Below are 15,666 nucleotides of genomic sequence, written 5' to 3'. Positions count from 1 at the left end.
TAAAAATTTACTATTTGATCTAGCAATGATTTGTTTTTTTTTCTTTAATAAAAAAAACTCTAAACAATAGTATAATACTCACAAAACATATACGGTAATATACATGTACGATAGAAAACTATACACGATATAGCTGGAGGTAGAAAAGGCAAACGAATTTCAGTCCCAACTATTATTGCCGGATATTTTAATTAAAACCTAGGACATTGAAGGAATGTTAATGCCCTATTTAAGATAAAGGTAATAATAATATATAAAGGCAAGTCCCATGTTATTCAGAACGTAGGGGAATGAGCTGTTAGGAGTTCATTGTACTAAGCCATGGCATTATGTGGTAGGGTGGCCAGTTCCTATCCATGCCGCCTTTTTCTCCCTAGTATTTTCAACCAAGTACTCATTTACAGCTGAGTGGACTGGGAGTTGTTAGGAATTGAACCCGGGTCTCTCTGTATGACAGTCAAGTGTCCTAACCACTCGGCTACCCAACTCTTAAAATATATTAATACATATTGCTTGTTTTCTGAAGTATCTCAGTTGTAAAGGATGGTGTCAAAATGGTTTTACTGCAGTAACTAATCTACTTTTTGATTACCAGTATTACCATCAACATGCAATGCAAATTTTATTCAGCAATTGCGTTCCATAGATTGGAAAAGAAGAACATACCAAAATGGATAGCTAAATGTGACTTGATAAACGAGAACATAAACTTAAGCTCTGTCTACACTATCAAACGTTATGTGATCAAAAAATGTGATGTGCCCATTTTTTTTTCAAACTAGTTTAATAGTGTACACAGAGCTATAGAATTTGCGAAGTACAGTAGGACGAGGCCTCTTTTTTTTGGTGGGGAGTGGGTATTCAAACAGATATTGCTGTATCTGCTTCATAAAGTAAATTTGTCACAGTAGTTACTGCAGTAAAATAAATAAAAATTGAATAATGAAATTGAAAATAACTTATTACTGTTATTAAATTAAGCAACTATATTATCAGCGGCAAACCACACCATACAAACACTACCACTAACTATACAACATTTACATAAATTATTTACATAGTAAAGACAGTGAATTCAATTACATACACAAGGCAATTCAAGCATTTTAGATTGGAGGTTGCATACATCCACAGCCAATGTTGCTTTGACTGACCAAGATTGAGGAAATTCTAAAACAATATTTTATTTTGCCTTTAACAATTGTTCATTTCATTTAATACAATTTAATGGCTACTACAGTACAGTGTAGTATGTAAATATTAAATTAACAACATTTTTTACCTACAGTTACATTTAAAAATTGATAAAAATATATAATACTGTACTCCTATTCAAAGCTAAATAACTGTTATTATTTCAACATTTTTAACTAATTTTACGCAAAACTTCATTAAAAACCAAATTAATTCGAAAAATAGAAATGATGTTCAAAAAAATTAAAAATAATACATTGCTAAAAAAAATATTAAATATGTTAGATTGATTATTAAATATAAAACAAAATTCATTGAAAAAAACAATTTCTTTATTAAAAGTACAATGGGAAGGGAAAAGATATGAGAAATGAATCTCAAATTTATTTTGTACATAATTTGAACAATTTTAGAGTTTATAAATTTTGAAAGACCCCAAAATTGACTTATTCAAGTCTATTTAATTTTACAAGAAACCAATTTTAATCTACCAAGAAATTTGAAGTTAGGAATCGAGTTAAATCCACCAAGAAATCTATCATAGAAACAATTGCATTTTGGAAAGAAAAAATGGCCAGCCATATTGAAATCTTGTCTCAATTTATATACCAGATATATTTATTTGAGTTGTTTACCATATTTTATGACACTCACAAAATTTCAAGTACAGATTTTCGCTGCTTCTCTGATGCCACTCAGATACGCACCTGTTACTGTCTGTGGAAAATGCCGATTAGTTGCCTACAAAGATAAACAAGTTTATTAGAATAAAATAATTTGCATACAGGTGACTTCAAATAATAATAATAATTATAGAATAAGTTGATGTGGAAAATGCTGGTTAGTTGCCTACAAAGATAAACAAGTTTATTAGAATAAAATAATTTGCATACAGGTGACTTAAAATAATAATAGAATAAGTTGATGTGGAAAATGCTGGTTAGTTGCCTACAAGGATAAACAAAGTTATTATCAAAAAATAATTTGCATACAGGTGACATCAATAATAAAATAAATTGGTGCTTACCTCTCCAGCAAAGAACACCTTATTGTTTATGGATTCTGCAATGATCTCGTAGGCTTCTCCACTAGCTCCTATACCAATGTAGCTGTACGCCATCAAAGCATGAGGATCCTTATGCCAATGGGTTACAAAGAAATTTGTTGGGTTTGGAACATCCTAAAAAAGAGACATCCTCAGCCATTAATGGGGCAACCATAACATGTCGAGGTTAAAAACATTCATTCTCTCTTATTACTAAAAATAAAAACAAGCTTGAATTAATTATCATCTACTACTAAAATGGCATTAGCTCTTTTCTGCCATCAATGAACATCAAAATGGATTGGCTCCTTTGCATTGATAACAATAATAATTTTCGTTCCTATATAACGCTTATTGCTTCTAAGCGCTTCAAATTATTATCCTGACCATTGGATCAAACACGTATGGAAATATTATACTGCCATAATGCACCTAGTAATCAGCGCAAAATGTGTCTTGTTCTACCCATTATACACCTGGGTGGAGAGAGGCAAACGTAAGTGTCCTGCCTTAGGATATAAGTAACTCATGATCAGTAATCCAACTTCCAACACACTGCGCTACATGCATACTCACTGGCCCAAACAAAACAAAAAGGTTTTTTTATTTTTTTCAATTTTTTTTATCATATTGTTTTGTCGACAACATATTGGTTAGCCTAGATCAGTGGTTTGCCTACATACCTCATCTGGGAACATGTTTCGTAAGCACCTTAGACATTCATCTATAACCTCTTGGTCAGTCTTTGATTGTACTAGTTGTACAGCTTCGCCGCTAACTACCGTCATCAACACATGCTCATTCTCAAAGCTCCTCTAACATCAAACAAAATATTGTTTAATTTCAAACTTTTACTCTATATAATACACGGAGCATTATAAATGATTACACAGATCATTATCAATTATCTCTATCTTTATCAGCTTTATCATGTATGCTAGATGACTGTTCATATTTTAATATTGATCAATTTTACATCTTTTAGTAATAAACTTTCACTCTTCCATCTCAACGTTCGAAGCTTGCCTAATGAACTCTTCTTCTTCTTCTTAACGTTTTCGGTCTTCCGACATTACGCTTTCCACAATGTTTCCACATTTTTGTCTGTTTATGGCAGGATTGTTTGTTATTGTGTTAGTGTCTACATGTCCTTGTAAGTCTTTCTTTATTTGATTCCTCCCTTGAATACTTTTTAAAAAAAACTTAAACTTAAAAGTTCTTTGAATACACCTCTATTATTGGGTTGTCTGAGACGTGGTTAAACAATACAATGCAAAAAACATTTTTAAATAATTATTCTTTTCTTCATAAAAATAGACAAACTGAAATTGGAAGTGGTCTTGGTTTATTTGTTTGTAACGATCTTAATGTTAAAATTTCTAATGATTTGTCTCTTAAGACTGCCGTACGAATTCTATCTTTATTGAAATAATACCCAAAGAAAAACGAAAAAAAATAGTCTATGATATCAGATATTTCAGTTCATAAAATAAAAAGGGAAATTAAAATACATTTTAAACAATAATCTAGATATCTTACCGGTGGTGTCATGTCATAAAAAACAGAAAACATTCCTCTTTTATCAACTGCTGGCGGAATGTGCCCAAAGTAATCTGTTGCGATTACTTTTTTACTCCAAAAACGTGATGGAAATTGAAGCCCAATCTAAATGAAGCAATAAGAAACAAAACAAGTTTGTAACATAAAATCTCGAAGAAGAAAAAACGTCATAGTTAAAAACCGTCTAAAAAACATTTTTACTCTAAAGCTCTGTCTACACTACCAAACTTTATGAAAAATTTGATGTGCCCATATATGGACATGATGATGTCATATCACTTGTTGGCATATCAATGTCATTTATTTGGGCACATCATACTTTTTTTTTCAAACTATTTTGATAGTGTAGGCAGAGCTTAAGTTAATTTTTAACAGACTAGTCAAATTTATATTACTGTTAGCATAGCAACATCCATTCTTATCACCATATTCTCACCTCAACTAATTTTATCAACACAAAATACATCACAAAAATAATTTAGCCATCTTTTAAATTCGTTTTTCTTTTACCTTTTCAATAATTCCAGCACCTAGGCAATTAATAGCTTCTTGCTTTCGAGTTGGTAGAGCTGGTTTAAAACTGATTAGATTCCTTTTAAGTATCGACAGTGGAACGGTAACAAGAACCTATGAAATGCAATTGATATGCAATTATTATTTTTTAAGAAATGTTGTTTTCTAATAAACAGAAATAAGCAAACGTTATTTTCAGATAATTTTAACCAAGAATTCTTAAATGAGATTCTCTTCACCTTTCTTAAATTCTTAAGTTTGCGTTAATCTGACCAAAAAAGAAAGAATAAACAGGCCAGTAGGCCACCCTTTTTTTTGCTGAATTTGTGGTAATGATATAAATAATTCCTAGAAAATGTAATGTTATATTGTTTTTCTTTAGGGTCCCTAATGATCAGCTTCAGCTGGATGGACCACCCTCGTAAAACATTGTTTAAAATTTTTTTTTTTTAATTATTTAAAAAATAAAACTCACTCATACATGCAATTTCAAGTTTCAAAAATTACTTCTCATTTTTTCTAGATTTGATCAAAATTTGGGTCGGTCAGGCAACTTAATAATTTTTTAAGGCCTAAAGCTCTGTCTACACTATCAAACTTGTGTGCCCATATATGGACATAATGATGTCACATCACCACCATATTTTGGCACATCACACTTTTTTTGTCAAACCAGTTCAATAGTATAGACAGAGCTTAAGATGCTTACCTTCTGTGCTTTAAACGTCTTCCCATCATCCGTCTGTACTATGACATCCTTTCCTGTATAGTCAATGGACTTTACCGCTGTATTAAGTCTTACATCGAGGCCATCACCTAATTTATTGATAACAGCCATATAACCATCTTCAATAAGGGTGTGGTCACCTGCAAACTGGGCAAAGTTCTCATTTTGATCCCAGTACAGAGATGAAACCTAGAAAAATATCCACATAAATAAAAAACATCAATAACAATAACAATGTACCAATTAATTAAATGATATACTGGAGATCTGTATACAATGTATGAACTGCATGTTAAAAGCCATTAGGGCACAAACGTTATTGAACAGTACATCACATACAGTAAAGCTCTGTCTACACTATCAAACTTAATGTGATTTGCCAATATATGGACATAATGTCATATCAGTACCATATTTGGGCATGTCACTACTATATTTGGCCACATCACACATTTTTGTCAAATTAGTTTGATAGTGTAGACATAGCTTTAAACACATCCTTTGGAAAATCCCTAAAGCCTGGTTTACATAAAATCGCTACACGACAGAGCCTAGCGATTCTATGGAAACGCTAGAATTTATCGGGGATCTAGTACGCGAGTGCTAAATATTCTTTGGTACGCGTATACGATTCATCGCCGACAAAGTTGAACATGGTTGAACTTTGCCGATTTGACTGAGATGAATCGGGGAGCCTTCCCGATTGCGTCGACGACATTTGCGCGTGTAGCGATTTTAATGGAAACGCTGTAGCGATTTTAATGGAAACCAGGCTTTGGGGGGGGGGGGGGGGGTCACTTTTCCAATGAACAAGGAGCAATAGTATTTTGTTTAAGGACTAAATACTCAAACTCTATTTATGGGACACCCCTATTAAGGGGACAATTTATAATAGGTTCTACTTTTAAGATGCTTGTTTACCTTTGATAGATCACATCCGCATGCATACTCTAAATTACTTATGTGGAATTGGAACAAGCGCTCCTCCTTTGCTGTGAATTTCAAACTAGTTTCTTCAATAAATGTTTCATGCATTTCTTGTAATTTTTCTACAACATAGAATTTAAAAAATCAAAACACATAGTCATGTTAAAGTTGCAAGAAGGCAGAAGCAACTTATGGGATTGAGGTGGGTTTGTTGGTCAGGTAGGTGTTGAGGGCTTACAGCAATCAATTGATAATAATGAGCTTTCGACCAAACTATGTCATGTTAATTCAACTATGCGCAAACGGGGATATTGGGACGCGTTTCCTCATACCCCACACAATGACCAACAATGCACCGATTGACCTGACCTTGGTAAATAGTTGGTGATCGCAAATCGAAATCTCTCAATAAATCAAGCTTGGTTAGCAGTAGCTATTTAAGACTTTATTTTATTGGTGCTGTCCCAAGGTCAGGAATTTTTTTTTAGTTTTAATTTATTAAAGATGTATTGTCCCCCAAAACATGAAAAATGAAGATTAATAAAATCAGACCATTTTGAAGTTTTAATAAAGTTAATACCTTCTGCAAAAATGTTTTCCCATATAAATAAATGGTAAAATTCAACCAAAAACCCATTGGATGGCAGCTAATTTGACTATTTTTTGCTATAAATTACAGTTTTTTTAAATAAATTTTTTTTCAATTCAATTTTTTTTAAAGTAGATAACTATGATGCGATAATAAAATGGCATATTCAACAACAAAAATGTAAAAAATTAATTTTTTATGGGACAATACATCTTTAATGACTCTTATAATTCTTACTAGCGAGAGATAAGTCATCTAGTTTATTTTCATTGTCTCTCCGCCACTCTGCAATAGCATCAAGCATTGCGTTAAAATGGAAATCAACACGTTTATCAACGGTCGTATCGGTCACAGATCCATCCTCTTCTACGAGGTCGCATCTTATATGCATCTTTCGCATTTTAATACCAGCCTATAAAAACAATACACTACATTTACTTGGCTATATGCTTACACTCATTTGCGTACAACACAGTATAGCACATATTATCTTCAGAACTTATGTAATATTAATTGATCAAATATTTTAGGAAATGCTCTTTTGATACAAAATATTATATAAATTCTTTTACTACAAGTTTTTATTTCAGTAATTTATGGTTCAAGAGATGTTCTACTTATAAACGCTAACTCAATTATTGAGGATATCTTAGCCAAATTTTTAAGTGTAATTTTTATTTTTTGATTGATTTTCTTTCCAATAGTGAAAATGCTTTATTGTTTTATTATGTAAAACTATTTCATGTTAAATTCTGGAAGATTTGATTGATGTTTCTGCAGAGAAACTAATAGAAAGATCAATAAATTGTATCAGAGGTGCCTCACAAGGTGGTTTCACCTTTTCGCCTCTGTCTAAAATATTGAACACTATACATGATTTACAAGCATGTTATAATAATTTATACATAACACTACTATGTTTGTTTCTGCTGGACTTCCTTCATTCCATGAATCATTGAGGAAAGTGTATATACTTATTTGGGGTTTAAAAACAGCAAAGAAACTAATAGAAACAATAATAAATAAATATAAATTGTATCGGAAGGGAGACCACCCTGTGAGGCGCCGGTGTGTAAATATAAAAAACCTATACCACCTGTACATGATTTACAAGTAAGTTATAACAATTCACTCAGAATGTTGTTACATAAACACAAAGACTGGTATGTTTGTTTCTGCTGGACTTCCATAAATTATTGAGGGAATGTGTATATAGTTTTTGGGGTAGGGTAGCTAATTCAGGCAATGCCTTGTAAAGCTCTGTCTATACTATCAAATTTTATGTGACAACAAAATGTGTTGTGCCCATATATGGACATGATGATCATATCATTACCATATTTGAGCATATCACTACCATATTTAGGCACATTTAACACTACAAACTAGTTTATAGTGCAGGCAGAGCTTTAGACCCATTATGAGCAAATTGTTTAATGTTTTATTATTATATATAAAATAAATGGATTGAGCTGCCTTTTATATATATATCATTTATTTATTAATATTTTAAATAAGAGAATTACAAATACCTGTTCACACATCAGTGCAATAGGGTTATTAATGCACCCATTGACTATCTGAGCACCTTTCCCAACACACACCCCTAAACTTTTATCATCCCATATTCTGCCCCCGATGCGATTTCTAGATTCGAGCATAGTGACATTTGCCCCAAAGTTCTGAAGTTGCCTTCCAGCTGCCAGGCCCGATGGTCCTGCGCCAATTATTATCACAGAATCCTGAAATAAAATATAAAAAATTAGTACAAATTCCAAACAACAGTACTGTACTATAAAATTATGTACAAACTTAAAAAAAATAAACTTTACTGACTATAAATTACTACAAGACAATGCGCTCTCATCAAAGACTGGTCTCCCAGAGGGCCCAGATATGATCAGTGGCTGTGTGTGTACTAGTACATCGGGGTAACACCCTACTCGTCTCAAAAGATGTACTAGGTTCTTTAAAACGCACATGAGCTAGATGTGTACACTGGACCTATGGTTTACAGTCCTTGTCCAAGAAGACTTGTTCTACTATCAGAACCATGGAGTGAGTGAGCCTTAAACCCTTATTGATGTTATGGCTACGTAATTACGGTTCCACTGTCTTAACCACCCGACCACTCATACCATATTCATATCATGAAACGATTATTCTTAAAAATATTACAGTAATAAGAGTCTTACAGGCTTAGAGTTTTCTGCTATAATGTCTTTAATGAGATGAGGGTTCTGCATTAGTCCCGAGTTCACCAAACCTTTCTTGGTTAAGAATGCTAGGAAGACTTTGAGGTATCTAGAGCATACTATTCGTACAAGACCACGCACAATCAAATGCTCAACACACATTTCTACTGTAACAACTTTCTGTAAAAAAACAATAAATAATAGATTAGAAGTAGATATAATATCTCTAGAAGAAAAACCTGACCCAGAGTAGAAACCAGTCAAGTAGTTTAAAACCTTCTCAGTACACTCATGTTGATACCTCACACAACCCCTCCTGGTGGTTTTTTCAAATGCAGTTTAAAACCTTCCCAGTACAATTCAAGTCATTGTTATACTAAATTTCTCCGCCGAATACCCAAACCAAATAGTTTAAAACCTTTCCAGTACAATTCAGGTCATTTTGATACTAAATTTCTCTGCCGAAACACCCAACCAAATAGTTAAAACCTTCCCAGTACAATTCAAGTCATTCTTATACTAAATTTCTCCGCCGAACACCCAACCAAATAGTTTAAAACCTTTCCAGTACAATTCAAGTCATTTTGATACTAAATTTCTCCGTCGAACACCCAACCAAATAGTTAAAACCTTCTCAGTACAATTCAAGTCATTCTTATACTAAATTTCTCCGCCGAACACCCAACCAAATAGTTTAAAACCTTTCCAATACAATTCAAGTCATTTTGATACTAAATTTCTCCGTCGAACACCCAATCAAATAGTTAAAACCTTCCCAGTACAATTCAAGTCATTCTTATACTAAATTTCTCCGCCGAACACCCAACCAAATAGTTTAAAACCTTTCCAGTACAATTCAATTCATTTTGATACTAAATTTCTCCGTCGAACACCCAACCAAATAGTTAAAACCTTCTCAGTACAATTCAAGTCATTCTTATACTAAATTTCTCCGCCGAACACCCAACCAAATAGTTTAAAACCTTTCCAGTACAATTCAAGTCATTTTGATACTAAATTTCTCCGTCGAACACCCAACCAAATAGTTTAAAACCTTCCCAGTAGAATTCAGGTCATTTTGATATTGAATTTCTCCGTCGAACACCCAATCAAATAGTTTAAAACCTTCTCAGTACAATCTGTGTCGTTTTGATACTAAATTTCTTCACCGAACACCCAACCAAATAGTTTAAAACCTTCTCAGTACAATCCGTGTCGTTTTGATACTAAATTTCTTCACCGAACACCCAACCAACCTTATAGTTTGTATTCCATAAGGCTAGGGCAAGGTTTCTAAGTCCAAGGTACATTTGTTGTTCACGTGCAAATTCTGGAAATTCCTGAACTTCATCGTACTCCATAACATCTGGTCGTACACACAATGCTTTGCCATTTTCTTCTGGCTGGTAAAACGGTTGAAAATATGGATGCAGATCTACAAACAGAAATTGTATTATTTTACAAGCAAAGACAAAAGTACAATACTGAAGTCTTAAACTGAGCGCATATTTTAGCGACCTTTTGTTTTCCAGTGTCATGTGATTATGCATGCTCATATAAGCATGAGTGTGTAAAGAATGACTTTTTGACTCAACAGTAAATGGTACATTAGGTAAAATAAACAACCCTAAAGCTTTGCCTACACTATCAAACTTTATGTGACAAAAAAAAAGTGACGTGCCCATATATGAACATGATGATGTCATATCACTACCATATTTGGGCATAATCCCTACCATATTTTTTGTTTAGTTTGATAGTGTAGACAGAGTTTAATTCATTCATTCAATCTTTTATTTCGGAATCTCTGGTCCATAAAAAGTAAAATTACATATAAATGAAATAAAATAAACAAGACTAATATACAAGTATATTATCAATTTTGCTAATTAAACAATTTTAATTGTGCAATTAGAGGATATGATATCAGAAACAATACTATACCTTCACTGTGTTCATCCGATAGACCTAAAATAAAGGGAACAAAAATGAAAATAACGAAAGGAAGTCAGTTCACATCCAATAACACAGGATATACAGTAAGGCAATAAAATATATTTTATTAATATTTTTATTTATGGTAATTATATATTATACAGTAAGGTAATAAAAAATATTTCATTAATATTTTTATTTATGGGTATTTTAGGGGAAGTTTTGTTGCGCTGTGAATATAAACTTGAGAAATTTTAATTACAGTATATTATTTTTAAAAGTACAACACACGAATAAACAAAAGACAATCAAAATGAAAACACATAGGAAGTATTGCTGTATAGTACTTTCTAGGAAGTACTGCTGTATAGTACTTTCTAGGAAGTACTGCTGTATAGTACTTTCTAGGAAGTACTGCTGTATAGTACTTTCTAGGGAAGTACTGCTGTATAGTACTTTCTAGGGAAGTACTGCTGTATAGTACTTTCTAGGGAAGTACTGCTGTATAGTACTTTCTAGGAAGTACTGCTGTATAGTACTTTCTAGGGAAGTACTGCTGTATAGTACTTTCTAGGGAAGTACTGCTGTATAGTACTTTCTAGGAAATACTGCTGTATAGTACTTTCTAGGAAGTACTGCTGTATAGTACTTTCTAGGAAGTACTGCTGTATAGTACTTTCTAGGAAGTACTGCTGTATAGTACTTTCTAGGAAGTACTGCTGTATAGTACTTTCTAGGAAGTACTGCTGTATAGTACTTTCTAGGAAGTACTGCTGTATAGTACTTTCTAGGAAGTACTGCTGTATAGTACTTTCTAGGGAAGTACTGCTGTATAGTACTTTCTAGGGAAGTACTGCTGTATAGTACTTTCTAGGAAGTACTGCTGTATAGTACTTTCTAGGGAAGTACTGCTGTATAGTACTTTCTAGGGAAGTACTGCTGTATAGTACTTTCTAGGAAATACTGCTGTATAGTACTTTCTAGGAAATACTGCTGTATAGTACTTTCTAGGAAGTACTGCTGTATAGTACTTTCTAGGAAGTACTGCTGTATAGTACTTTCTAGGGAAGTACTGCTGTATAGTACTTTCTAGGGAAGTACTGCTGTATAGTACTTTCTAGGAAGTACTGCTGTATAGTACTTTCTAGGAAGTACTGCTGTATAGTACTTTCTAGGAAGTACTGCTGTATAGTACTTTCTATGAAGTACTGCTGTATAGTACTTTCTAGGAAGTACTGCTGTATAGTACTTTCTAGGAAGTACTGCTGTATAGTACTTTCTAGGAAGTACTGCTGTATAGTACTTTCTAGGAAGTACTGCTGTATAGTACTTTCTAGGGAAGTACTGCTGTATAGTACTTTCTAGGAAGTACTGCTGTATAGTACTTTCTAGGAAGTACTGCTGTACAGTACTTTCTAGGAAGTACTGCTGTATAGTACTTTCTAGGAAGTACTGCTGTATAGTACTTTCTATGAAGTACTGCTGTATAGTACTTTCTAGGAAGTACTGCTGTATAGTACTTTCTGGGAAGTACTGCTGTATAGTACTTTCTAGGGAAGTATTGCTGTATAGTACTTTCTAGGAAGTACTGCTGTATAGTACTTTCTAGGAAGTACTGCTGTATAGTACTTTCAAGGAAGTACTGCTGTATAGTACTTTCTAGGGAAGTACTGCTGTATAGTACTTTCTAGGGAAGTACTGCTGTATAGTACTTTCTAGGGAAGTACTGCTGTATAGTACTTTCTAGGAAGTACTGCTGTATAGTACTTTCTAGGAAGTACTGCTGTATAGTACTTTCTAGGAAGTAATGCTGTATAGTACTTTCTAGGAAGTACTGCTGTATAGTACTTTCTAGGAAGTACTGCTGTATAGTACTTTCTAGGGAAGTACTGCTGTATAGTACTTTCTAGGGAAGTACTGCTGTATAGTACTTTCTAGGAAGTACTGCTGTATAGTACTTTCTAGGGAAGTACTGCTGTATAGTACTTTCTAGGGAAGTACTGCTGTATAGTACTTTCTAGGGAAGTACTGCTGTATAGTACTTTCTAGGAAGTACTGCTGTATAGTACTTTCTAGGAAGTACTGCTGTATAGTACTTTCTAGGAAGTACTGCTGTATAGTACTTTCTAGGAAGTACTGCTGTATAGTACTTTCTAGGAAGTACTGCTGTATAGTACTTTCTAGGAAGTACTGCTGTATAGTACTTTCTAGGAAGTACTGCTGTATAGTACTTTCTAGGAAATACTGCTGTATAGTACTTTCTTGGCAGCTAGTGGCAATGATTTTTCCTTAGATTTTTGTTTTATCACAAACTCATCATAGTACTACACACTGGGCCCTCTGGGAGAAAAGTTTTTGACTGATGAGGCTACCCGGTATAAAGAATAATAAATTGTAGTTCTATATTTTGTAAATTTATCTTATTTGCCTGAATAAATATATATACTATGATGCTTCTATGGTTGGATAATGAGAAAGACACCCATAGAAGCAACTTTAGCTTTTTGTTTGTCTTATGTTTTGTTCTATATTTTGTAAATATACCTTATTTTCCTGAATAAATAAATAAACTATGATTCTTTTATGGTTGAATCATGATAAAGATGCTAAATTATATTACCTCCTCTGACGCCCATAGTAGCAACTTTACAAGTTGCGCTAAGTCCGACACCGTCTGGGTAATATTCCTGCAGGTATGGAGCGGCTGGCGAGTTCTTTAATAATGGAGGATTCATTAGTAGAGTCAGCCAGTTTTCATCATTCGTCTGTTCTACACGATGGTCCTCCTCTTGATTACATGCATCGTTATTTATTGACTATAAACAAATTATGAAACAAAAAAAATTGCAAGGATGGTTTGGATTTCAGATGACCTACTGTATCCTGTGAATTCATTGGTATATGCAAGGACAAATACAAGGGGTCTAACGAATGACATACATCAAACCAGACATAACCCCAATAACGAACCACAATAAACCAGCTTCGATAAACTACCCCAATGAACCGTATCATATGCCTACATGATTACAACAATCACCTTATTGAGGAGATCTGGTCTTCGGTCGCCAAAACCTAAAAACAAACATCCCTCTAGGAAAATGGTGAGTAAAGCTATAGGTTCAGTGATTAGGGTTGGGTATGGTTTAATGGGGTAATTTATCCTCTTTGTCGGACGAACACCAGGATGTTTCCTTATCCGATTACTCAACATAGTTTTGGTATATTTTTGTTACAGTTACGAACATAATATTCTTTTCCTTTATTTGTGCAAAGTATAGAATCTTATTGGCTGTTCTATATCTTCAATTTTTTTTTATATTATCAAACATATTAGTCGACCTTCTTAATAGGTCGTAGGTTAAAGTTGAAAGTTCCCTATTATATCCTGAGGAGACTGTGTAGCTGATTTAGTATTATGTTGTTATTTGAGAGATAGATATGTAATGTATGTACATTTTTTTTTTATGCTACCTCTTTAATCCTACAATACCTGTTTTCCTACTTGCACCATTCCACAGCAATATTTCTGAATCAGTTCCCTTGACAATTGGACATCGTTTGGCAACATTCTCCACTTTAGACATCCTGACACTGTACACTGAACCCAGTATGGCATCACCTCATCCACCATGTACATTTTCAGATTGGCTTCGGTTTTTCCGTACGAACTCCATTCTCTTTTCCAGGCGGACATAAGCTTATAGCCATCTCGATGGCTGAAACAAAAAGTCAAATGAATCTATAGTAATGATGTTTTTACTTTTAAAAATAACAGACTTTATAAAGTCCTTCATGGCACTTTCCTCTGTAAAACTCTGTCTACACTATCAAACTAGTTTGACAAAAAAAGTGTGATGTGCCCAATTATGTTAGTGAAATGCCCAAATATGGTAGTGATATGCCCAAATATGGTAGTGATATGCCCAAATATGGTAGTGATATGCCCAAATATGAGCTTTAGGTACCTTCTATAATAGTAATCAAAACACTCATTACAGAAGTGTTCTCCGGCTGATAAATGGTACCACCTTGAGGTGTATCCGTCCCCTGCACACCTGCGGACAGACAAACAAACAAATATTTAAGAAACATACTTTATCTATACATTCACATAGCATTTGCATAATAGTAATACCAAACAAGAAGCATTGTATATATCTGTATTTAATTTAGTAATTTTTTTAACCAACTACCTTTCTGAGCCTGCAAAGCAGATAGGCTTCTTGGCTGGGCACCGTGCTTTCTCACAACTTCTGAATGGGCGTTTACCCCCAGCTCCTTCTTGACCGGTTGATTTATGTTTTCCTTTCCGAGAAGATGGTGGTGAGGCTGGTTGTTCGTCTTCCGTTCCCTTTGTTGTGCTTTTTCTCCGTCTTGCAGACATTTCTTTCAAAAACAAAGTAAAAGGAAAGGCAAATTGTAGTCTACGTAGGCCTTAAACTAGGAATTTGATTATAGTTTATAGGCCTAATGTAAAAAACAAACAAAAAAACAAGTTAAATTAATGGCTAGGCCGGATAGGCTGGAAGCCGAACGTCTCTTCTTCACCCCGAAGAAGGAAAGGCAGTCCAGCAGAGGTGGCCTAGCCTACTTACTACTCTAGGTTAGTTAATTACAATCATTTAAATAATTAAATCATTAAAACAAATCTATATTATTTGTATTTACCTTTTCTTGTTTTACTTCAGTTCATGAATACCGAAAAAGTTGCACTTAGGTCTAGCCTAGGCCTAAAAACTTAAAAGAAAGTGAAAATGAGAGAACAATGCTACTACTGCAGCTGTAAACGAACTCGAGCGAGTCCTTTCAGTTATGGAACGCCGCTTGTGTCATCACTTTATACATTTTGTTAATCAAATAAATTTAATCATTATGAATATAAATTGGATTGAAAATTTAAAAAAATGAAAATACAATAATCAAAATTATTTAGTATCAGAATATCATTAAATCAAATGAAATTTGTAAATAAATTTCA

The 15,666-nt window shown here is 33.6% G+C and overlaps 1 protein-coding gene across 1 annotated transcript; it reads right to left on the bottom strand.

Moving 5' to 3' along the window:
- Positions 1-17: 17 nt before the first annotated feature.
- On the bottom strand, positions 18-15,480 carry LOC140057531 (lysine-specific histone demethylase 2-like). Its single transcript, XM_072103268.1, has 17 exons — positions 15,357-15,480; positions 14,882-15,074; positions 14,654-14,743; positions 14,179-14,404; positions 13,306-13,501; positions 10,695-10,718; positions 10,007-10,185; positions 8,751-8,930; positions 8,088-8,297; positions 6,793-6,967; positions 5,961-6,088; positions 5,022-5,228; positions 4,310-4,426; positions 3,779-3,904; positions 2,923-3,054; positions 2,222-2,374; positions 18-1,935 (listed from the first exon to the last, which is right to left on the bottom strand). The coding sequence occupies exons 2-17, from the start codon at positions 15,070-15,072 to the stop codon at positions 1,855-1,857; spliced, it is 2,415 nt and encodes an 804-aa protein (XP_071959369.1). The 5' UTR covers positions 15,073-15,074; positions 15,357-15,480; the 3' UTR covers positions 18-1,854.
- Between the last annotated feature and the right edge of the window lie 186 nt (positions 15,481-15,666).

Source organism: Antedon mediterranea, chromosome 1 (assembly GCF_964355755.1).
Source record: "Antedon mediterranea chromosome 1, ecAntMedi1.1, whole genome shotgun sequence".
In the NCBI taxonomy this organism is placed as follows: Eukaryota; Metazoa; Echinodermata; class Crinoidea; order Comatulida; family Antedonidae; genus Antedon; species Antedon mediterranea.
This window is presented reverse-complemented; position numbering and strand designations above follow the sequence as displayed.

Coding starts and splice junctions, on each gene's coding strand:
- LOC140057531 (XM_072103268.1), bottom strand. CDS start 15,072: ATGTCTGCAAGACGGAGAAAAAGCACAACAAAGGGAACGGAAGACGAA. Junction 8,298..8,750: donor TAGCAGAAAACTCTAAGCCT/GTAAGACTCTTA, acceptor ATTTTATTTCAG/GATTCTGTGATAATAATTGG. Junction 1,936..2,221: donor AGGTGTTCTTTGCTGGAGAG/GTAAGCACCAAT, acceptor TTATCTTTGTAG/GCAACTAATCGGCATTTTCC.